Consider the following 23,187-nt stretch of genomic DNA (forward strand, 5'->3'; position numbering starts at 1 on the left):
ATAACTTTATCACGTCATTCAACCTAGTGAGGTGGACAGTTGGCTGAAAGGGCCAAGGCCAACATATGTGCGTATAAATAGAAACTAATACGTAACTATACTGAGCTAATTCATTTTTACAATCTTCAAAGCACAGCACGGTATTCCTCCTTTGTTAGCAGGGCTTTGATTTTTGAATGACAGGTATTTAGTCTTATCATGGAGCCGATATTGCTCCCATAAAACGGGATGATGGACTTCGTGCGTGCACGTTTGCACATCTTTGCAAAGCTTTAGAAAACTCTGCAAACTTTTAACGCCCATGCACTAGTGATTATGCCACTGATAAAGGCTGACTATGTAGCGTAGACAAATGCAAACAATAGTTTTGATTGCTAGAGCTGCTGGATTTAAACTGATGCAAGCAATGGTCCATTAATTTTATCTGCGCGTCGAGTCGCATTAATGATGCGCCATCTGCGGCGCAGGAGACAAGTCTCGACACAGGACGAACCGGGCTACTCTCTGAAGCTTGCTCTTCTGCGGTAGCTTCTTGTTCTGCTCCCTCTGCTCCCCCTCACTCCTGCAAGGAAAATAGACACTGGTCCAAAGAACACTCCTCCCCTCCTTCCTCCACAGAGACATTGCTTTCTCCCTCTTTAAACCATGATCTGGCTCCCAGCTTTCCTCGGCGCATGTTTCCCCTCAGAGCTTGCTCGTGTCATGACACAGTGCAGCGAAGGGTCGCAGTGGTCCCCTCTAACGCCACGGGAACTCCAAAGACGTGGACTCTTTTCCAGTGCTTTGAGTTTGGTTACATGAAATATGCGATGTTCGCAGGACTGCACGGTTCTTTTTCTGCTGCACTTTGTTTTGAGTTTGGCAGCTGGCCACGAAGGGCTCTCGGTCTCTGGCAGTCTCCTCTCCTTTGCAGAACAAGGTCAGTGTGCTGTGGTGCAATTCTGTGCATGACCCGACTAAGTGCATGACTAAAAGAATTTGTATCGTTAAGTGCATATCACAGTCAGTATGCACTAAAGGTAAAAGGTCTGTATAACCTGTGTTTAAACTCTGTTTTGTAGGTCAGTTGTCAGAGTCAGAACTGTCCATTGTCCACCCAGTGAAAACCAGCGCAGATGGAGGATTCATCTCCCACTCTTTGTCTCACCACTTTAAGGGTGGGAGAATCAGGCGAGACTTGCAGTCCCATTCTCAAGAGAAACAGGTTTACTACAAGGTCATCTTCAAGGGAAAAACTTTAATGTTCAATTTGACTGCAAACAATCACCTGGTTTCAAATGACTACATCCTGGAGAGCAGGAATGGCAGTGCCAACAGGACTGAGCATCGTCTTTCTGATGGAAATTCTTGCCACCTTCTTGGCACCGTGGAAGCGTCTGATGTGCGAGGAACTGCTGCCATCAGCACCTGCAGTGGGCTGGTAAGGTGTCACAGTGTTTTGTAGCTGTAAAGGTAATTTTATTCTCACTCTCATTCATCAGATTGAGCTGGTGGATGCTTGTGCTTAAATTAACATGCTTTTATCATGATTTTTTTTTTTTTAAATTACACCAGATAGCAGCTATCACTATGGGTATACTGTTATGCGCTTTAGGCAACTCCTCCATCTGACAGTGCCCTGTCTGTTAGTTTGCTCTTCAGAGATTTTCCGACACTGTTTGCTGAAGGACTGTGCTGCAGACCTTCTGACGACTGCTGCTTCTCAGACTGACATGAGACCCTTTCTGTCTTCTTTGTGGTTCAGATGTTTTCGTCTTCTTTCACCCTCATTCACTCATTCAGAAATTTGCATTCATGGATTATCTGTTCCTTTAGAGACACTTTGCAAACGCCAACAGGATGTGAGAAAGTTTCAGTAATAGATCCTGGCACATTCTTGTGCGTGAGTGGAGCAGTAAAGTTTGACAGATGGAGAGAGAAGTTGACTGCTTTTTTTTTTTTTTTTTTTTAACTTGGGCTATAGTGTTTCTGTTCAAATAGGCAGTTTAACTACAAAGCAGAGAGGACAGCTGGACAGCAGAAATAAAGAGTGATCCAATATATGAAGAAGTATTTTTTTTAAATACGACGTGAACAATTTGTGGTTCACTGATTTCTGAGAATTTTAAGTTGTATCTTATTTCAAAATGCACTCTGGGGTTTTTGCTTACACAATATTACAACATTTTGAAATGGCTAAAAAGTAAGTATGTAGAAGAGGATGAACTTCCTGCCTTTGAAATGATAGGATGTGTCACTTTTAGTCACAAAGAATGTTTCAGTGTTCATGTTTGATTGTGTCACAGCAGGAATTCCACTCCTGCAGGGTCTTGCCTCCTGCCTCTGTGCTATGTGTGTGTGGGCTGCCCTGCATGTTTACACAGTTCATTTGTAACATGTGACTCAGGACGAGACCAGAATGACAGCCAGCCTAGCAACATAATTTATATCTGACCCATTTCACAGCCACTCATATAATCCTAGAAGGAAAAATGTGTTGCGTCACTCTAAAATCCACATATCTGCAGCCTAATGGCGTTCTGAGGATTTTCTTGCAACGCAGAATTCCCCAGTTAGTCCCTTCACTCCAACCTACGAGGGAAAGTGCTCTGATTTATTACAAGGACTTTCTGTTTTTGTGAAAGAAGGTTTATAGCTGCTAAAACCAAACAGAGACCACTAAACAGCTAGACTCAGCCAGACAGATGTGGTAGTGAAGCCCTACCAGCTGCTGCAGAGATTATTCACCCTCACGAGACAAGTTGAAGTGGACTACTTACAAATAGGAATTCAAAAGAATTTCTTGTTAATGTTGCACAAAACACAAGTTGCATGCTTTTGCATGAATAGGAAGCAAAAGGGATGGAGCTCAGCGATTCCTGATTTTAATTGATATCAGCATTTAAAAGTACTAAGTAATAACACAAAGTTGGCTCAGTTAAATTGCTCAGCTCCTTCGTGCTTTGTTTTAGTGAAGATAATTTCTCTATAAATCTTCCCTGTAACAGTTACCATTGTTGTTGTCTTTAAATTCAGAGCTGACTGAAGAAAACAATATAAAATCTTTAACTGTCTTCCATCTTCCTTTGGTCGACCAACAATAGAAAAAAACAATATTAAGTTATTTATATTGTCAGAATTTTAAAAGTTGGAACCAAAGGCAGTTTTCACTTTTTATAGTCATAAGAAATGAGTTACAATTAAAATATTTGATCAAACGGGACAAACTTCACCCATTAGGCAGCAGACAATAGAGCAGTGCCATGATTCTTCGTTGTCGTAAGGCAACAGTGAAGCTGCTATTACATTAATACCTCCACCTGCAATTTTAACATCCTGCTTCTGGTTGCAAAAACAAGGGCGCAGTTGCCCAAACAAACACATTTTTGCATTACACTGTCTTTACAGCATGCAGGTAACCCTTCACCTTTTCTATTTACGGCAAACATGGAACCATGAGGTGGATAGCAAAAGAGGGGGAAATGCTTTTACTGTTCCTTTTATGTTTCTATGGTAAAACCATTAATTTAGGGGAACCTAAAGCTTTCTCAGTGGAGACTTTTCTAATCCCTGAGGCCCAACGCGAAACAAGAACTTACAGGTTCAGACCTATTATACTGGTATTTTCCTCACTTAAATGAATGTTTGTTCCACCATGCACATGAAAAAATGGCAATAATCTCTTTGACCTCTCAGGAAGAAATGAGCTCGCACATAGAATCATCTTATGAATTAAAGAGAGAAGAGAAGTAAGTGTAGGGAAACATACAACTACTGATAAAAAGCTAAGAATAAATGCAAGTTTGTTTGCCAGTAAATTGTTGTGATTAATCATATTGCAGTAACAAGCATGGCTTGACCCCACCTCTCCTCGTGTCGCTCTAATCACTGCAGAGTCCACAGGCTATATAACAGAGACTTTATTTCAGACCTAGTTGGCCGGCACTCAGAAATCCACAGAAGCAGGAAACAGAAGAAAAGCAGTTCCATATGGCTGATGTATTTAGAGCACAGACCTGTGTTATGGTAACCTCCCCTGGCTTTGCCACCTCACACCCAAACAACATGCTTCCTCGGAGAAAGGGGATTATTGGTCAAGGGGGGCTAAAGGGGAAAGAGCTGGTCAAAGTGAAGACTGATATCCAGTTTAATGTTGTTGTCACAGAAATTCAGGATTTCATTCTTCAACATTCTTCACTTTGTTAAAATGGGAAGCAAATTCCTTGTTAGTATCCTTGCAAGTTTCCTTTGTTTGTTGAGCAGAGGCATCACAGTACCTGGTCACAAGTAACACCATGACCATACTGTACAAGCAAATGCAGACCGTGTTCCACAGTAGAACAGCATTTGGTATGCACATCATGCAGAGAAATGGTCTCAGTGTTTGGAAGGGCCTCCCTGTAGCATTCCTTGCTGGTTGATCTGTACTCCACCACCTGCCTGTGTTTGCTGGGACTGACTTGTGTTTTCCCACAGGAATACATACAGGAGACTATGATAGCAAACATTACCAACACAACTGCCCATAACATGCTTGATTTATATTCATACAGTCTATGTTTTTCTTGCAGGAACATGATACAACTCCAAAAGCAAAGATATGATGATATATTATTCCAGTCACATAGTGTTTGCATGAGATATAGAGAAACAGTGAAATCAGCTGAGTGTTCTCTGCACAGGGCCTTCGGGAAGTCTTCCCAGCTGACTGTAGATATATCATCGTGCATGCCTTGCAGATGAGACCACCGCAGCTCTGGGAGCTCTGGCTGAAGGCCACGCTCTGAATAAGTCCTCTTTGACCTTTATCAAAATTGTCTTTAATTTGAGTTTGAAAAAAATAACCAAACTTCAGACATATACAGGTAAAGTTTGTTTAGTACTTGCAACACAATTGCTTTTGGAATGACTGAAAGAACAGTCCCATGCAGCTTGTTTCATAAATTCATTACAGCATATGGGGTAAAGTAATCTTTTCAAAGATTGAACTCCCTGAATCAAGCGATGGGATATTCAGCCAGTGACTTTTTTTCTTCTTCTAAGAAACAGATGTGAAACTTGTCAGGATGACCCAGAAAGCTGAAACTACTACTACAGTAAACAGTGGGGTAGATCCCCAGAACCACAACCAGCCAAACCATAAATACTGCATGGCCTAATTTTTCACATCTGCCCTTGGCTGCTGAAACTATCTGAAAAGATCCAAGAATCATGTTCATGTTTTTAAAACTTTATTTTTTTGTTCATTGTGCAGTAAAGAAAAAGAGCCTCTCTTTACTCAGCCGCACTGACGCAGACTCTCTTCTTTCCATTCGACTGTTGAAAGACTGGTCGTATGTCTGTCAGTCTGTGTTTTGCCAGTTGGTTTAATGAAGGAGGGACAGGTTCATCCTGGATCATGCTGGGCATGTTTGGACTTATCTTGATTAAAAAAAATAAAAGCCCATACAAACATTCACACAGTCACTTTAACTTAAACAACTTGCAACATTCCTCATGAATGTGTTTAAAAGCAGAAAATTGAACAGATTTGCATTTTATGCCTGATTGCATGCATGTCCTGTATTTTTTGATTTCTTCATATTTGTTTGTTAGGGTGTGCATTTATGTGTGTGTTCACCAGTAGACCTCACTGAGTGGCAAGTGAAGAAGCTGCACCAGTAAGAACACGTATTGGCATACTTAGCAAGAAGTTGTTGTATTACTGCAGCAGCATAGAGAATGTGCCTGAGGGAAGGGGAAAGGCTGATATTCAGATCTGTTCACTAATGATAGCTTCCACTCAGATGGAAATTACTCTGGAGCGACGTTTTTTAGCAGGTTTAAAAGGGGACGCCTACGCCTCAGCTTTGTGGTGTGGAAATTGTAGAAGCACTATATGATTTGTTGTCAGGCTTTTAAGTGGTGCGACACAATAGTATGCTTGATAGGCTTTTTGTTTCACTCACAGTCTGAGAATGCCTGACGTTAGACTTTAATCCACATTAAGTCTTTGGCATGATTTGGGGATAAAATCTGTGACTGAGTACAATACAGTGATGATGATTGAGAGTGTAGATTTGCACTAAAACCTAAGCTTACTTTACCCACACTTAAACATTTTTACTGTATACATTTATTCCATCAATGTGTTATTTTCCACAGAGAGGCTTCTTCGCCTTGGCAGAGGGACACTATTTTATAGAGCCTGTCCAGAAATCTTCTGATGATCCTGCCGGGAGTCCAGAGCCCCACATTATCTATCCGAGAGTTTCTACACAAAGTCAAAGAAAAAAACGAAGTCTTGAGTCCAAAAAGACGCCCAATCCCTGTGGAGTTCGAGGTGTGTATGTGAATTCTGAATTAGTGTGTGGCGTGTTTGTGAGTACTCTTCTGCTGGTGTTCAAGGATTTTTTTTCCCCTCTGGCTGTGCTTGTGTCAAGAAAGATAAGCCACAAGTGTACTGCAAATAATGTCTTCAATTATTCACGCTTTAGATGCTCCAACTGACTCCATCCAGGTGGAGATGGAGAGGGAGGAATGGGAGAGGGAGCATCGGAGAGGGGGGGACCAGGGTCAATCGCGTTCACAGCGCTCAGTCAGTAGAGAGCGTTGGGTGGAGACCATGGTGGTGGCTGACTCCAAACTTATCCAATACCATGGGAGTGATAATGTGGAGTCCTACATCTTCACTATCATGAATATGGTGAAGGGTTTGAATGAACTTTTTTAATTGATGTAAAGGTCTTTTAAAGCCTTTTACAATGAATTCTCTCGCTCTTGACAGGTGGCCGGAATCTTTCATGATGCTAGTATTGGGAATGCCATCCACGTCATCTTGGTGCGCCTCATTTTGCTACATGGAGAGGAGGTACTCTTCATCTGAAAGTCTTTAAGAAACCTCAATGTGCTTTATATTTGCTTTGGCAATTTTTACATTAAATGTGGAACAAGAAAAGCAGAAATGGAATTGTGAAAACTGAGCTCACTTTCCAGGTTAGTCTGAGATAAGCTGGACAAACTTCTACAAATTTGCATAGTTTTCTAATGTGTAATAAGAAACTCTGATGTGTTGTATATAATGTGTATGTCTTGGCCTTACCACACTCCAACACACCTGATTTCGTCCAAAGCTAAGCAGGATCGGGCCTTGTTAGTGGAATACTAGGTGCTGTAAGTTTAGAGTGGATGAAGCTTAGATGTTAGAACAGGTCATCTACTAATCGAAAGGTTGGTGGTTTGATCCCCGGCTGCTTGAGTCTGCATGCCAAAAGGTCTTTGGGTAAGATACTGAACCCCATGTTGATCTCTGATGTGTGCATCATTGTGTGACTGTTAAACAGAAAGCACTTAGGGTGGAGTAATGTTGTATAAAGCAATTTAAGCATTCAAGAAGAAGAGTGCAATATAAGAACAAGTCCATTTAATTTGGACATTATTTGAAAAATGTGAATAAAAATTAATCAGTTCTGACGTCTCGCTCGTCCCCCTGACAACATCTGAAGCTCTAGGTTACTTCTTTAGACCTTATAGTACACACTGAGATCTGCAAGTATTGAAGAAAAATGCAAAAGAAAAATTTTGTTAAGTTATTTGTTAACTGTTCTTTAGCCACAGTTTTTTTTTAAAAAAAAGAACAAGTATGTGAAATTATTTATTTGTGCTTGTTGCAGAAAGGGTTGAAAATTGTTCACCATGCAGACACCACCTTGGCTAGTTTCTGTGCTTGGCAGAAAAACCTAAACCCCCAGAGTGACACACACCCGGCTCACCATGATGTGGCTGTGCTGATTACCAGGCAGGTGGCAGATAACCCAGCATACATCGGCACCCTCAAAAGCTTAGATGAAATGTTTTTACAGATGACTTGCATGCGTCTCCCCGTATAGGAAAGACATCTGTGCTGGAATGAACCAGCCGTGCGAGACTCTGGGTCTGTCTCATCTGTCTGGGATGTGTCAACCCCACCGCAGCTGCAACATCAATGAGGATTCGGGACTACCTGTTGCCTTTACAGTAGCTCATGAAATGGGCCACAGGTCAATATGTGTGTGTGTGAGTGTCTGGATTTGTAATGACTGTGAAATGCTAGAATATTGTAACAAAGAAAGCGTCTGTAGGTCCTGTGTTTGGTTACTATCTTCAATGTAGTGTCATAAAATCTCCTACCATTAGCTCACCAGCCTATTAGTGGACTGCTGGTGTGCAAATAATGACTAAGTTTCTAATAACCTGAAAGAAAAGGAAAGGATACCTGAGAGTCCTGTTGTATTGTGGGTGCGGATCATGTAATAGCACTAAAAGTGAAAGGACAGAGGTGTTGGGTTTCTTTTTAACTTTAAAGAGATGCAGAAAATGATTATGTCTCAAGTTTAGTTGAGTCCAAAGAATCATTTGTTCCATTGGAGGAGGCTTTAACTATAAAATGAGAGCTGTTCCACGTTCCATTCGTGGTTAATATTTGGTCTTTTGCCACGATTAACTTTGGTTAAGCACCGTTAATGTCAATAGCTTGACTGATGTCAAACCACACCATATAATGTAGAAGTTATGCCTGTTTGTCTTCACATTATCTTTTTTGTGCAGTAATTTAAAGTGCTTTTCCACTTTGTGCTGTCATGAAACTCTAGAGTAAGAGTTATATGTACACAAACAAAAGTAAGTCAAATATCTGTTGACCTATTTCAAATGTGGAAACAAATGTGTTACAGGGGACTCAGCACACTCACTCATTGTGATTGCTCCATTATGGCAGTGTGAGCCATAAAGGCCGCTATCCTTGTAAAATACTTCTGTGTAATCTTGTTATCATGAATATTAATGCGGATTGTGTCTGAACACAGCTTTGGAATTCATCATGATGGCCAAGGGAACGACTGCGAGCTGGAGGGGAGACATCCGTTTATCATGTCCAGACAGCTGATGTATGACAGCTCGCCTCTCACTTGGTCTTCCTGCTCCAAAGAATACATCACACGTTTCCTTGAGTAAGCCTGAATCTGTACTTTTGTCTAAAGTGGGTTAGTTTTACACCTATTTGTCTTTGTCAAAAATGCATGAGATGTGTGGAATCTGTGGGAATTTCCATGTACTGTTTTCTCTCTCTCTTTTTTTTTTGACAGCTGCATGGAGATTTAACAGATATGCTAGTGCGGATTTGTATTGAGGTTGTGAAATTGATCCAAAACACACACTGGGTGTGGTGGGGGGAAAAAACACAGGCGATTAAGACAAACATGTAGTAAACCATGGCTGCAATGGCAAGTTTAAAGTGAAGCAAAGAACTGAAGCAGGAAATTATGTAAATGACAGAAAAGTAAGAAGAGCCTAAAGCAACATTCAGAGGGTGGCAACCCCTGCACAAGTATCTGCGAAGCTGGTTTCACACATGAACTCTGGACAGTGTAGGATGATCAGGCCATAGCATTGTTGTGAATTGTTTTATTTATACAACACAACTTAAACACATATATAGTCCTGGAAAAAACTTAGATGATGGTGCTGCTTCAATATAGTCTACACGAAACCGGATACATGGTTAGCTTTGAATTCTCATGGGGTCAGTCATTACAGAGACTTGGTGTTAGGGAGTTAGTGCAGTAAAAATCATTACATTTCCAGTTTATCTGGGCCAAACATCCTTACATGAAGATCAACTGTTAAGAAATTTCACATCTACAGAAATGCAAACATATATGATCAATCGATTAAAAATCGTTCACGACATTTTAAAAATCCTTCTTCAAATTTAAAATACTCCTTCTCACAAACAAGTAGGGATGGGTATCGTTTAGGTTTTATCCGATACCGGCGCCAAACCGGTACTTTTGAAATGGTGCCAGTGCTTAAACAGTGCTCGAACCAGTGCTTAAAGAATGGAGAACACAAACTATTTTTAGCAGTCTCTTTTTTTCTACAAAATGATAACCAAGTTAGCCTTTTCTGTTGATACAACATACCTCCTTTGGTTGGAACCGGTGCTTAAACAATGAAAAACACAAACCTTTTTTAAAACCTCTCATATTTAGCTGTTTTTTTTGTAAAAAGATAACAATGTTAGCCTTTTCTGCAGCTATAGCCATATATGGTATCACTCTATCAAACAAGAAGACAGCCGCATGTAACTACGACGGTGTTTGCTAGTTCACCTTACGTGCATTAATTTAATAACATGGTTAGCCTACTCAACGTAAATTACACACGAACAACATTAAGCTACTCACGCAGAGGAGAACGGCTGCTGCTGCCATCATCATCCGTCATCATTTCTGCTACGCTGACAGGGCTAGGGGCCAGGACTCTACTCTTCGGGTTCTTGGGGGATGTTGCTAACTCTGGGTCCGATAACAGGCACCACACCCGCAGTAGATGTGCTCGGTGTGAGGTCTCGCAGCAAGCTATCAAATACGGTGCATTTCTCGGCTTTTAAAAAAACGCTATGCGCCGCCAGGTGTTTCATCAGATTCGAGGTGTTACCTCCTTTGCACAGTATCAGCTTAAAGCACTTGTTGCAGGCTGCTGAGTTTGCATCTTTTGCTGTGAAGTACAGCCAGACTTTTGACCGCTTCGCCTTGGGCATTTTTAATCTGTAGCTCTGCTCTAAAAGAACGTACGTACCTGGGCCCGCCTACTATCCTTGGTAAGGTAAAATGATTGGCTAGAATCCAAAGTGTATGACATCTCAAGAAAAATAAAGCACCGAAATGTGCGCTGTTTTTCTGTCTGGTTACTACCGTTTATCTCAGAACCGGTACCGGATACCGGTACCCATCCCTACAAACAATGTCCTGAATAATCAAGTCCCATCTTATCTTATAGACCTCATAGTATGATATCACCCTAATAGAGAAATTAGCACTGAGACCCTAACCCTTACCTTTGGTTCCTAGATGATGTGGGAGGCAGACCCTTTAGCTTTCAGGCCCCCTTTCTATGGAACCAGCTCCCAGTTTGGATTCAGGAGATAGATCCCTTCTCTTTTTTTAAAATTAAGCTTAAAATGTTGTTTTTTGTCCCCAAACCCTCTTTTAAGTGTACTGCAACAGGCCTAGGCTGCTGGGGGCAGTGTTTCTTCTTGTCTCACCTTTTTTCACTCTGTTAATCATTAGTTATTATTAGTTATTAATCTCTGCCTCTCTTGCACAATGCGTCTTGTGTCCAATCTCACCGTCCTCACCCCAAGCCAGTCATGCCAGATGGCTGCTCCTCCCCAAGCCAGGTTCTGGCAGAGGTTTCTTCCCGTTAAAAGGGAATTTTTCCTTCCCACAGTTCCCAAGTATTTGCTCATGGGGGTTCGTCTGATCTTTTTTAGGTTTTCTTTGTATTATTGTAGTCTTTACTTTACAATATAAATCGCCTTAGAGCAACTGTTCTTGTGATTTAGCCAGTTACCACAAAGTCGAGGTCAGAGCTCATATCTGTGAACTGGCATATTTTTGCTATTATAATTTTTGCCTTTTTAAGTAGTTTTCCCAGGTTCTAGTCTATTTAAGTGTTAACGTCTAGGTCTCATTGCTCATTGTTTGAGCATTCAGATTTTCTCCTTTGACTCCCAACCACCATACCCTGTGATACACAAATATCATATCTTTGTTTATCTGCCTTAGTCGTGGTTGGGGTTTCTGTCTGGATGACCGTCCTTCAAAGAGGGACTTAACCACGCCGCTGGCACGCCTCGGTGTACGCTACACCACACATCACCAGTGCCAGCTCCAGTATGGACCAAATGCTACCTTCTGCACTGAGGTTGATGTGAGTATTGTACAAGCACAGAAAAGTAAATCTTGTAGAAAACACTTTCTTCACTTTCTTATTGTTTTTGGGTTATGTGTTTCTTTCAGAATGTTTGCCAGATTCTTTGGTGTTCAGTAAATGGTTCCTGCCGCTCTAAACTGGACTCACCTATAGATGGTACTCGCTGTGGACCAGAAAAGGTGAATTGTGATAGTCTAGGTTTTGTTTTCTTGTGTAAACAGACGGGTACCAGCAGCATCAAGAAGGTGGTACTGTCACAGAGACATCTGCATTGTCTTATACCAGCTGAAGTGGTATTTAACTTATATCACTATTCTGTATTCTAATCCAGTGGTGTATCTCCGGAGAGTGTGTGATTGTGGGTAAACTCCCAGAGACAGTGAATGGAGGCTGGGGACAGTGGAGTACCTGGTCTTACTGCTCCAGGACCTGTGGTATTGGAGTTCAGTCAGCAGAGAGGGAATGTAACAACCCCAAGTAAGAGATGAGTCTAACACCCATTTGAAATAGTTTTCACACTGTATGGCTATAGAATTGTTTTTTTTTTTGTTTGTTTTTTGCAGTTCACAGGTTTAATGTCATCTGTCCCCAAAATACTGACATCATGCTGATTTTTTTTTTTTTGTGCTGCTCTTTTCCACAGGCCAGAATTTGGGGGCAAGTACTGTACCGGTGAAAGAAAGCGTTACCGGACCTGTAACACAAAGCCCTGTCCAAATAATATACCAACTTTTCGAGAGATGCTGTGCAGTGAGTTTGACACTGTGCCTTACCACAATGAGCTCTACCAGTGGATCCCTGTGGCAAACCCATGTAAGTACTCACAGCCTTAAATATGCAAGAAGCTTCATTTTTCAACATGCCAGTGATCCCAAACACTGCCAATGCATTAAAAGCACACCTGGATAGAAGATCACACAATAGAACAGTGTCAGTCATAGGCTGGTCTCCCCAGAACCTGGACCTCAGCATTATTGAAGCAGTTGGGATCATGAGGATAGGGAACCGAAGAAAAGGCAGCCAATATCCAAAGAAGAGCTTTGAATGTTCTTCAACAAGCCTAGAGAACAATCTGTGAAGACTACTCAAAAAAATTTACAAGAAATCTAAGAGAGTTCACACTGTAATGAAGAATAAAGATGGTCACACCAACTATTGACTTTCAACCTTGTTAGAATTGTAGAATCTCTGTTTTTGCATCATGTACTGCATTTCCATGTATGTTTACACATTTGAAGAAATGAAATATTTGGAAATATTTACCATTCTCCTTGCAAAATATAAAGGAGTAAATTTGCACAGCACTGTATATTTTACTAAAATTAAACTTCCTTTCTATTGGTAATGATTATTTTGTGTAGTGTGTGGGACCACACAAAAACATTTGAGAACCACGGATATAAAGTGGAAGATTAGTAGATGCAATTGTATGTGTCAAACAAAAGGGGGCAGCATTTGTATTTAAAAGTCCACACTGATGCAGCTGCCAGCTACATTATAGCTCAGCAAGGGCACAAAACTGTAACTCACTTCCTGTCTGATGTATTTTTGTCTTTCTTTTCTTTTTTTGCGTTCAAATCACTTTTATTATTGTCAATCACTATATCTTGAAAAAAACAGAACAGAATTCTTTTCCCTTTTTAGCTCTTTAAAATATATAACAAAATACGCTCACGTCTTAAGTGAGACGCATGATTCATGACTGGCTCAAATAGACATTTTAGCAATTTGACAACATTAGCAATTTGTTTCATCTCACCGTTATCCTCAGTAAATCCCTGTGAGCTTCACTGTCGACCAGTCAGCCAGTATTTTTCTGAGAGGATGTTTGACGCCGTGACAGACGGAACACCGTGCTTCATGAACAACAAGTCCAGAAACATCTGCATAAACGGCGTGTGCAAGGTAGTGTGGCTGGGTAAGAGACAAATAGAGACTGGGGAGGGCTGTAGTGAAGCAGGCTGATACACTGCAGAGTTACTAAAATGTTAAAAAGGGATGTTTTATGGAAGAAAAAACTTGCATTGAATTGTTATGTTTTTGTTTTATTTTAATGCGTTGTGTGTCTTTTGTTTCTAGGAGGTCGGCTGCGACTATGGCATCGACTCAAACGCAGTGGAGGATCGTTGTGGAGTCTGTTTGGGCGACGGCACAAGCTGTGAGACAGTTTATAAGTCATTTGATGAAGAAGAAGGCTTTGGTGAGTGCAACATAAGGAGTATTTTCAACAGCTGGAAACAAATTAAATTATCTCAACATGAGACATCATGCCATTACAAAATTGTGTTGTAACGCAAAACAGACAACCTATTAATGAGGAAAACTTTGATGTACCCACTAGAAGAGTGTGAAAACACAGAGAATTCAAACATGTCTACAGGCACAAAGTCATTCGAGGACAGTTCATTACCATTACACCATTGTGTTGTTTCTTTGTTGTCATGGCAGCCATCTTGTCCACATAGTGCAGCTGTTTGTCCTGCTGTACTTGGCTGCTGTTATATTATGGTGTGTGCGTGCATGCATGTGTAGCTACAGGCCCGTGTTTGCATTTGCCTAAAGATTCACATCTTGTGCTGCTTTTACTGCGCTCAGAAAAGTATAACTCACCTGCCAAATCAACATGCCGCCAAGACAGATTCATAGAAAAGAGGCTTTAAAACAATAAAAATTCCCTCCTTTCTCTCCTCTCGCTCTCTTTCTGTGTGTGTTTGCCCTGCAATGCATCCTTTCCAGATAACCAGCCCAGATGTGTGAGACTTCAAAAGACTTAGACCAAGGGCAAACCTCCCCCTCCTTTCACAAACACACACCTTCCCACAAACATCATTAAACTCCAGAGACCCACTCACTGCTGCTTTCGTCCTCCCCCATCCCGCCCCCCCATCTACACAATAAAAAACAGAGACAGGGCAGTGCCCCCCACGCTGAATGCACACACGTACAGTCACAGACGTATGCACACACGCGTGCACACACACACACACACATGCCAACCACCCCCACAGACGTATCCCACCCTCTATTAAAGATCAGAGAGAAACTGTCTGGTAGTCTGGATGTGAGTGTGGCAGCAGCCATGGTGGGCCATCCATTACTCTGCTGTGACTCTGACTCCCCTCCTGAATCTCCCAGGGTACGTGGATGTGGGTGTAATACCTGAGGGGGCACGGGACATCCTGATAAAGGAAGTGGTGGAGGCAGGAAACTTCCTGGCTCTGAGAAGCGTGGGGTCAGACGAGTACTTTCTCAACGGCAACTATATCATCCAGTGGAATGGGGAGTATGAGGCCGGCGGGACGACGTTCTTCTACGAGCGCAGTGGGAACATGGAGAATCTCACCGCTCCTGGACCCACCAAGCAGCCAGTCATGCTTCAGGTAGGTCGTCATATTACAGAGGTGAAACATTTTTGATATGTATAGAAGCTATTAGAGAAGTAAATAAAGTTCCCTGCACTTTATTGTACCCCATACAATTAAATATCTCTGGGCACTTAAAAGCATAAGACAAGGAGTACAATATCATATTGATGAGATGGTGAATAGAGTCTACTTGGAAAGGTACTCATAGTTCATGTGGTTGTTCAGTTGCTGTTTCAGGAGAAGAATCCAGGTATAAAGTACGAGTACACCATTAAGAAGACCAAAGAGACAGAAAATGAGATCCTTGAGCCTATTTACAGATGGAGACACGGAGCATGGACAGACTGCAGCACCACCTGCGGCTTAGGTCTGAGTCACATTTCAGTCAAACAATTTTCTTTCTTTATTCTCTCATACCTAGTAGGAGAATTTAAGGATTTTTGATCGGATCATGATATTCTTTCTGGATTTTTGTCCTTTCTTAGGTGAGCAGCACCAGCCTGTGCGCTGTTTTGAAGTGGATGTGGGCGTAGTGGATGAGTCTCTGTGTGACCCAGACAGCCGTCCAGAAGATAGACACAGGAAGTGCAAGAATATGGATTGTCCTGCAAGGTCTGAATATTTTATATTTTTTAGCCTGTTTTGTCACAGTCTGTACTATTATGTCCAAAAGAATTGCTTGAAACTTAAATATTTCCATTAATTTTTATTAACTTTCATTTAAAACCTCATCCTTACAGCTTTGGTTTACAATTAACCTGCCCTGTTGTACTGTGCTTGATTAAAATAATTAATAACAGTGAAAATAAAGGATTTTTATCACAGATAAAAATTCACTTTTTTGGTATGAAATCTCAATAATTTGTTTTAATGGCTAAAATGTGTTTGGATCGAAAGAAGTTTAAATTTATAGTTTTGTTTGCTTTAATCGCATCAAAGAGTTCATCAAAAAAAAAGAAAAACGAGTTCCTATAAATCACCAGTTATGGACAACATTTTATTTAGCCAAGTTTGCCATTTTAAAAGTTTCGCTTATTTGGTTAAATAACAAAGAACTAAATTAAAAAAATGCACTCCTTTGGTTTTGGCACTGAAATGCAGGTATTGAGAATACTATAAAACATTTTGAAAGCTACAGCTCTGTTCGCTGTGTGAGAAAGATAACAACATTGTCCGCTTGCCTTGCATTCCCCATTTATTTATTTGTTGCCAGTGGTCTCTTTATTCACCTTCTTTTCCTGTCTAACTCCTTGCCCTCAGGTGGTGGGTTGGGGGTTGGCAGCAGTGTACAGCCACCTGTGGCTCAGACGGGCTGAGGAAACGAACGGTTCTCTGTGTCCGCACAGTGTTGGGAGAAGAAAGAGTGCTCCACCCTGTGGAATGCAAGCATCTCCTAAAACCAAAGCCTGTGGTGCCGTGCAACAGAGACGTACCCTGTGGACAGGAGTGGCTAGTTGGCAACTGGGAAGAAGTAAGCCTTTTTCTATGAATTTTATTTGCTTTTGACTTGAATCTTAAAGATCACAGACTTTCATAGCATACTGTAAAACCTTTCTTTATTTGTAAGGTAATGTCTTCTTTGTGTTCGTTTCTTCTTTGCAGTGCCCCATCACATGTGGAGGAGGTGTTCGCTCCCGCCTAGTCACCTGTGCACTGGCACCCACAAAGACCTGTGATCCCTCGACTAAACCTAGGGCCAGATCACTGTGTGGCTTGCAGAGCTGCCCAAACTCAAGTCTTCGTAGACGATTTGGGCCTGCATCTAAATACCGCCGCATAAACATCGCTAAACCTCACTCCACTAAGCATCCTGGTTCTCCTTCATGGAATCCCATGACCACCCCGGCCACTGCTGCACCTACAACTGCTATCACTAGAACCAACAAGCAAACTACAACTACCATCTTTACCATTATCTCCCTTTCAACTCCTGAAATAATAAATGCAGATGATCATGACTTTAACAGTATGATGAGGAAAAATGAGGGTGAGAGAAGGAAAGTTTTCCCAGTTAAATCCAAATCTGCTGAAAAGGATGGGAAAGCAGATGAAAAAAAGGTAGACGAGGTAGAGGAAGAAGAGGAGGGTAGCACTCCAAATGTGCTGCTCTTCACCCCAGGATATGATTATGTTGTTGATCCGATGACAGAGGAGGACAGGATTATTGATCTAGATGTTTTTACCACAGCTTCACCACTGAAAAATCCTGTTAAATCAACCACAACAGTATCACACTCACTCATCACACCCACTCTCCAATTAAGTCCACTCACTGTGCACATAACCAGGGCGCCGACCACATCTGCATACTCCACCCCACACACCAGTACTGAAACGTGGGCAAAAACCACTTACTTTTTATCTGACCCCCACACCACCTCACATGTTAATCCCCCCTGGACACACCGGGTCACGCTGACCACTCCCATGAGCAAGTACCGCTCAGTCACATCAAAAACTGGTTATCACGCAAGGAAAGCACCTTCTACAACAGCAAGCAAGCAATCCACCATGACAGCATTACCACAGCCCACATTACAGACGAATAAAATGAAGAAGCTTGCTGTGACACCCAAAAAACCCGCCACTGCCACTCGTGCTAAAAAGCCTACATCCAGGGACAAAGGTAGTCGGTCTAAGAGCCAAAAGCAGCAATCGGGACATCATAAGAGCAGCTCAGGAAGTGACCAAAGCAACTTGATGACCATAGAGCCTGTCGACGTGGATGTATTCTGGGTTGTAGGAAACTGGAGTGAGGTGTGTACAGATACTTTATCAGGATGCTATCCTGCTCTCTAACTACAGGCTTGACATTAATGGTAATGTCTGAAATGTTTTTAATCAGAAAGTTCTCCTCCTTCCTCAGTGTTCAACAACATGCGGGATCGGAGCAGTGTGGAGGACAGTCAGGTGCAGCTCCCAGAACGACGAGGACTGTGCCAACGTGAAGAGACCTGAGCCTGCTCGTACCTGTCACCTGCAGCCCTGTGCCACCTGGCAAAGTGGCAGCTGGAGCAAGGTGTGTAACGTTAGATTTCCTCCAGTCACTGAATCTGATAATTGCACTTCTTACTTATTAAATATGCTTAATACTTAATTGTACTTACACTCATTGTCTCTTACTTTTCCAAATGAAGTTGGGTCATTCTGACCCGATTTTTTTTTTTTCTTGCCATTTGTTTATGAGTCATTTATTGTTTATAGTGTTCGGATGATTGCGCGGTGGTGGGAAGGAGGTACCGTGATGTCCAGTGTGTTGATTCCCAGACTAAACGTCCTCTCAGACCCTTCCATTGTCAAGCAGTGTCCAGCAGACCCCTTAGCACCTTGATTTGCCCCCACAAGCCCTGTATGAGCTGGAGTGCATCACCGTGGGGACCGGTAGGAAAAGCATCCACTCACATCTCTATATATGAGACGTTTGCAATCATGTGTATAAAAAAAAAAAGAAGAAAGCATTTTTTTGTCTTTTTCATCTCCAGTTGTGACTATAGTTTGGACTTTACCTGCCTTGGCTTTTTAGATTTTTTTTCCCCCTTAAACTCAACAATGCTTTGGAGCCTTGTGAGCCTGATTCTTTAATCTTGAAAATTATCATCACTGTTTCTAAAGCTGCCCATTTTTATTTATTTATTTATGTATTTTCAGATTTTGGTAACTACTGTACCATTTCTACTATTTTCGTCACAAGCAACAGTTATTTCTGTTCTACTGGAAGATGTGGCCTGAACTGTATGACACTGAGGATATTTTTTGCCACATGGTGTCTCTTGTGTTACTGATACAGATACAGTTAGAAGAGACTTTATTAGAATCTTAGAAAAAGAAAATTCACCCTTTTGAGTCCTTTTTGTCTCTCTCAGTGTTCTGCCAGCTGTGATGAAGGTGTCAGAGAGCGCCTGGTGTATTGCCCCGAGCCTCATCGCTGTAGCAACACACTCAGGCCAAACAGTACTGAGCCGTGCAGTTTGAAACCGTGTACTTGGTGGAAGACTGAGGACTGGGAAAAGGTCAGCTATACTTTGCACATTTAATGAATCTTTAAATGTTTCTGTGCAACATAAATTTATATTAATTAGGTTTAAAACAGAAGTAAACTAAACTATAATTTTATATATTTTTTGGTGTGAATTTGCAGTGCTCTGTGAGTTGTGGTGGAGGCCAGCAACGGCGTGCTGTCAACTGTGTAAGCAAAACGGATTTGGCTGTAATACCAAACAGCCTCTGTGAGAAGATTTCTAAACCAGAAACACTCAGGAAGTGCAATATGCAGGAATGCAAGACAAACAAAGGTTTGTATGCCAAAGTAAATTATTTGGATGAAGATTAGCAAAGCAGATTACCTGGTAACACATGAATGCAATTTCCATTACGTTTTGTTTTTTGAGTGAGGGAGAGAGGTGTTTTGGTCAAAATCACCTAGATTTGATATTTGCATGGCTTCAAAGTGTTTGCTCTAAGGTTGTGTTCCTTGTTATGCAGGTCCAGTTTGCAAGAAAGACACCATGTCCTCTCGCTTCTGTGACAAGCTGAAGCGATTGGGTCGCTGCTCTCTCAGGTCGGTCCAGAAACAGTGTTGTATCACCTGTGGGACATAGGATGTATATGGTCCTGGCTAACTACAATACTTACTGTATCCTTTTGAAATACTGGTATAAAGCCATGTCATCCACAATCTAGGAGACCAAAGTGTTAATGACCACATCAACGAGCTCCTCTAAATCAACACAAACAAGCAAGGATTTTTTTTCCCCCACCTATTTGGGGTTTTGTGTTTTATTTTATTTTATTTTTTATATCAGAAAGGAAACAAACCAAAGCACTGATGGTACACATTTGGACTGTTACAAATATTGGAGATGTTCAGTGTTAGAAGAAATGCTTGAGCTATACAATTTTAAATATTTTCTCAGTAAAATTAAAAGATATTTGAGAAGCACAATTCAAAAGTTATAAAATCTCACCACATAGTGTCATAAATTAGGTTATAAATTAAGACAAACTATGGACATTTCTTCTTTCTTAGTCCTTCAGAAACTATCTTTCTGCACTAAAGGTGCTTTTTTAGGTGATGTGCTGATGATTAACAGGACATGTTACCATTCTTATATGTCTTTCTGAGATGAATGGTAAATACAGAATGTAAATAAAGATGTTCTCTTTATTTCTCAGGCCATTTTCACACATGAACTTGGGTGCAGTCATTGTCTGAAGTTGTCCTTCCCTCCATGAGCATTATGGAGACGAGACAATGACCTGCAGTACTCATACACAGGCTTAATTGGTAATCGTATGGACTTTGTGCTGTGGAGCTGGTGGAGCAAAGACACTTTAATGTCTTTTAATTCGAATTTGCAATCACACAACTCCCTTGGGTAATTCCTAGGGCTGCAGTTCAGTTCATGTGTGAAAACGGTTTAAGTTGATTTATACTTTTTATGAATGAATTTCTTTTTTTCTTTAAAAAAAATGCTTGAACATGTGTTTATGTTCTGAGCTGGCACTGGATGTTTACATTATCATTAGTATATGTTCCTGCTTTTAGTCATTGTTGTTACGATTTAAAAGGATAATTAAATCAGCTGCAGAATCTGCACAATCCTGCAGTTAAACCTGTGGTGCTCCTCCTCTGGTGTGAGATTTACCAATGAGAAAGAGGTGTTGCAGGTCATCCCTCAGGTCACTCTAAAGTTGGCCAATGTGTTTAATATTGTACAGGCATTATCATTGTCACGCCCTGGGTATGTCACCCTGACTGATTTGTCCTTCTCATGGCTCCATCAATAAATGTGACGATAAAAGACAATTGTGCTGAAGCTTCTTTCTAACTGAGACTTTTTTTAATTTTTTACTTTTGATGTTACCAGATTCATTCAAGATTTGTTTTGCTGTTGAGGTTGGAAGCCACAAACATCCATTTTTTAAATTTACACCTACACTGTTGCTTGAATATCACAAGTATAAATAACAATATTGAAACCAATTCCAGCCTTCAATAACCTTCTTTCCATAAGCGACTTCTACTTTGGGACCTTTTGTGTCGACAAGGTCATTCTCACCTGAAAGTGCCGCATGCGGATGAATGTGTAACACCTGAATCAGCAGCACCAAGCTCTGTTTCAGGGATTGGGTTCAGCTGGCCCAGATTTATCAGGCTCTTCTGTGCCGGATAACTTGACACGAATGGACTTTGCCCTGCTACACGCACCCTGCGGCTGTCATTCAAGCCAGAGACCAAAAGTTAGTCAGCAGTAATGGAAGGAGTAACACAATACAGGGTCAGTGTGGAGCCTCGTGCCCTAAAATCTACCAGTGAGTGTGTGTGCGATCTCTCTGCGTGTTTTCATGACGAAGCAAACACCCATCAGTCGTATTACCCAACCGCATGTGTTGCTTAATAAGCAGTTGACCTCAAAGTTGGAGGATAACTAAAAATATCCGGTTTGATTTCAGTTTCATGGTGATTGTGACTTCCTTAGTATGAGATTCTTTAAACAATGATTATGATTAATGACACTGGTTTTCTGATGTCATACGTAGTTTTAATCAATGTCATCTTGGATTTTTCATGCAACAATACAGTGTTTTTACTCATCAAATTATTGCTTAAGTGACTGGCCCAGCACAGCTCATTTTTAGCTGTTTTGAAAGCAACATAAGTGTCTGATTACTGCTTTTTCTTATAAAAGGGCAAAATGGTAATAAAATTACTCTCAACAGCTTGTGTTCTAAAGCCAAACAGTCGTGGTTTGGGATTCAAAAGTCAAATGTTTATTTCATTATTGTCTGATTTTCCAGACCTTCTCTGCACAATGCCAACAGTAGCGAACAGATTTTGCATCCAAATCTTTAGGGCATATTACAGATGATGGTTAGAGCATGCATGGCAGGTATGAGTTTTATTGATAAATAATATCACCGTGATGTCCCCCACTGGTTTGTAGACTTACTGTTAGCATTTTGTCACTGATGATGCTGTTTTGGTTTTGTTTGTTTTTTGTTGTTGTTGTGGAAGCCAGGTGTGCCCAAGGGCGCAATGCAGAGTTGCACATACCTCCTCATTAGGACTTCAAAGTAAAATACTAGAATTTTACTCTTCCAAACCACACCACAATATCTGTATCTCACAGTAGGTCACATTATTTGCCAGAAAAATTATTAAAAAGGTAAAAGACTAACACCACAAAGCCTAAAAGTCCACTCCAATTAGTGTCTAGGACTCTGAGCCCTAGACAGCTTTCAGGTACACTGGACTGCATTAACAGAATACCAGTGGATTTATTAAATAACTAAATTACCTACTCCACAGTTCCCGAAAGGTCAAAACAAGTTTCATGTCAGGCTGTAAACATGGTTTTTAGTGCTGTTAAGTTGGGCATTATAACATGGAAGTAAATTCGATTTTCGTATTTTTGGCTAAAGCCTCAAGTGGTCACTCCAGGAACTGCATTTCGGCTTCATTTTTTTTTTTTAGTTTGCTCCTTAGCTTCTTCCGATTATTATAATCTATGACACATTTAGATAGATTTACAATCATTGCTGTAGCACATTGTTCTCTTTTTCAGAGTCATATGCATCATTGTATTGCGCTCTTACTGGGGTGGGCGATATGGTTACAATTTTCTTATCAAAATATTGAATAAATCACGATGATGCTTTTTGAAAAACCAGAAGTGCATTCCTTGTCCTAACAGGAATGTCTGTCTTTTTTTTCTAATCCTGCAAATGCATAACAATACAACATATTTAAACACATAAAATTCACAATTAATATTCAGTATAATTTATTATTATTCATAATGCTGACTTGGAACTTTGCGCACAGAATCGTCACTCTACAAGAAGAGCTGCTAAGGTTTATAGGTTATATATAAGGTTATATATTTATATAACAGTATGGTAATATTGTTTGGCATTATATTCCTCGGTGTGGTGAAAAGTATAGTTAATAAAATGCACTGTCACCCCATATTACCCTGCAAAAGTCACAAGACATCTCGATCCATCTTGATCCAGTGACTGACCTGTAAATAAATTCCTCTGCCCTGCTGAAACTGACACTCAGCACAGGAGGATGATGTAAGTCCTGTTCATGACCGGAGAGATAACA

General features: G+C 40.9%; 1 protein-coding gene across 1 annotated transcript; it reads left to right on the top strand.

Annotated features, from left to right (window-relative positions):
* adamts12 (ADAM metallopeptidase with thrombospondin type 1 motif, 12) lies at positions 1-20,883 on the top strand. Its single transcript, XM_003451080.5, has 24 exons — positions 1-919; positions 1,062-1,420; positions 6,124-6,301; positions 6,456-6,664; positions 6,746-6,829; positions 7,632-7,756; positions 7,848-7,997; positions 8,802-8,945; positions 11,565-11,709; positions 11,799-11,891; positions 12,044-12,189; positions 12,356-12,525; positions 13,484-13,617; positions 13,792-13,912; positions 14,848-15,092; positions 15,303-15,444; positions 15,563-15,689; positions 16,338-16,548; positions 16,680-17,834; positions 17,944-18,096; positions 18,282-18,458; positions 18,941-19,087; positions 19,216-19,369; positions 19,560-20,883. The coding sequence occupies exons 1-24, from the start codon at positions 805-807 to the stop codon at positions 19,673-19,675; spliced, it is 4,800 nt and encodes a 1,599-aa protein (XP_003451128.1). The 5' UTR covers positions 1-804; the 3' UTR covers positions 19,676-20,883.
* Positions 20,884-23,187: the final 2,304 nt, after the last annotated feature.

This window comes from Oreochromis niloticus, linkage group LG12 (genome assembly GCF_001858045.2).
Source record: "Oreochromis niloticus isolate F11D_XX linkage group LG12, O_niloticus_UMD_NMBU, whole genome shotgun sequence".
Classification (NCBI taxonomy): domain Eukaryota; kingdom Metazoa; phylum Chordata; class Actinopteri; order Cichliformes; family Cichlidae; genus Oreochromis; species Oreochromis niloticus.

Coding starts and splice junctions, on each gene's coding strand:
- adamts12 (XM_003451080.5), top strand. CDS start 805: ATGCGATGTTCGCAGGACTGCACGGTTCTTTTTCTGCTGCACTTTGTT. Junction 6,830..7,631: donor TTTTGCTACATGGAGAGGAG/GTACTCTTCATC, acceptor TGCTTGTTGCAG/AAAGGGTTGAAAATTGTTCA. Junction 13,913..14,847: donor TGATGAAGAAGAAGGCTTTG/GTGAGTGCAACA, acceptor TGAATCTCCCAG/GGTACGTGGATGTGGGTGTA.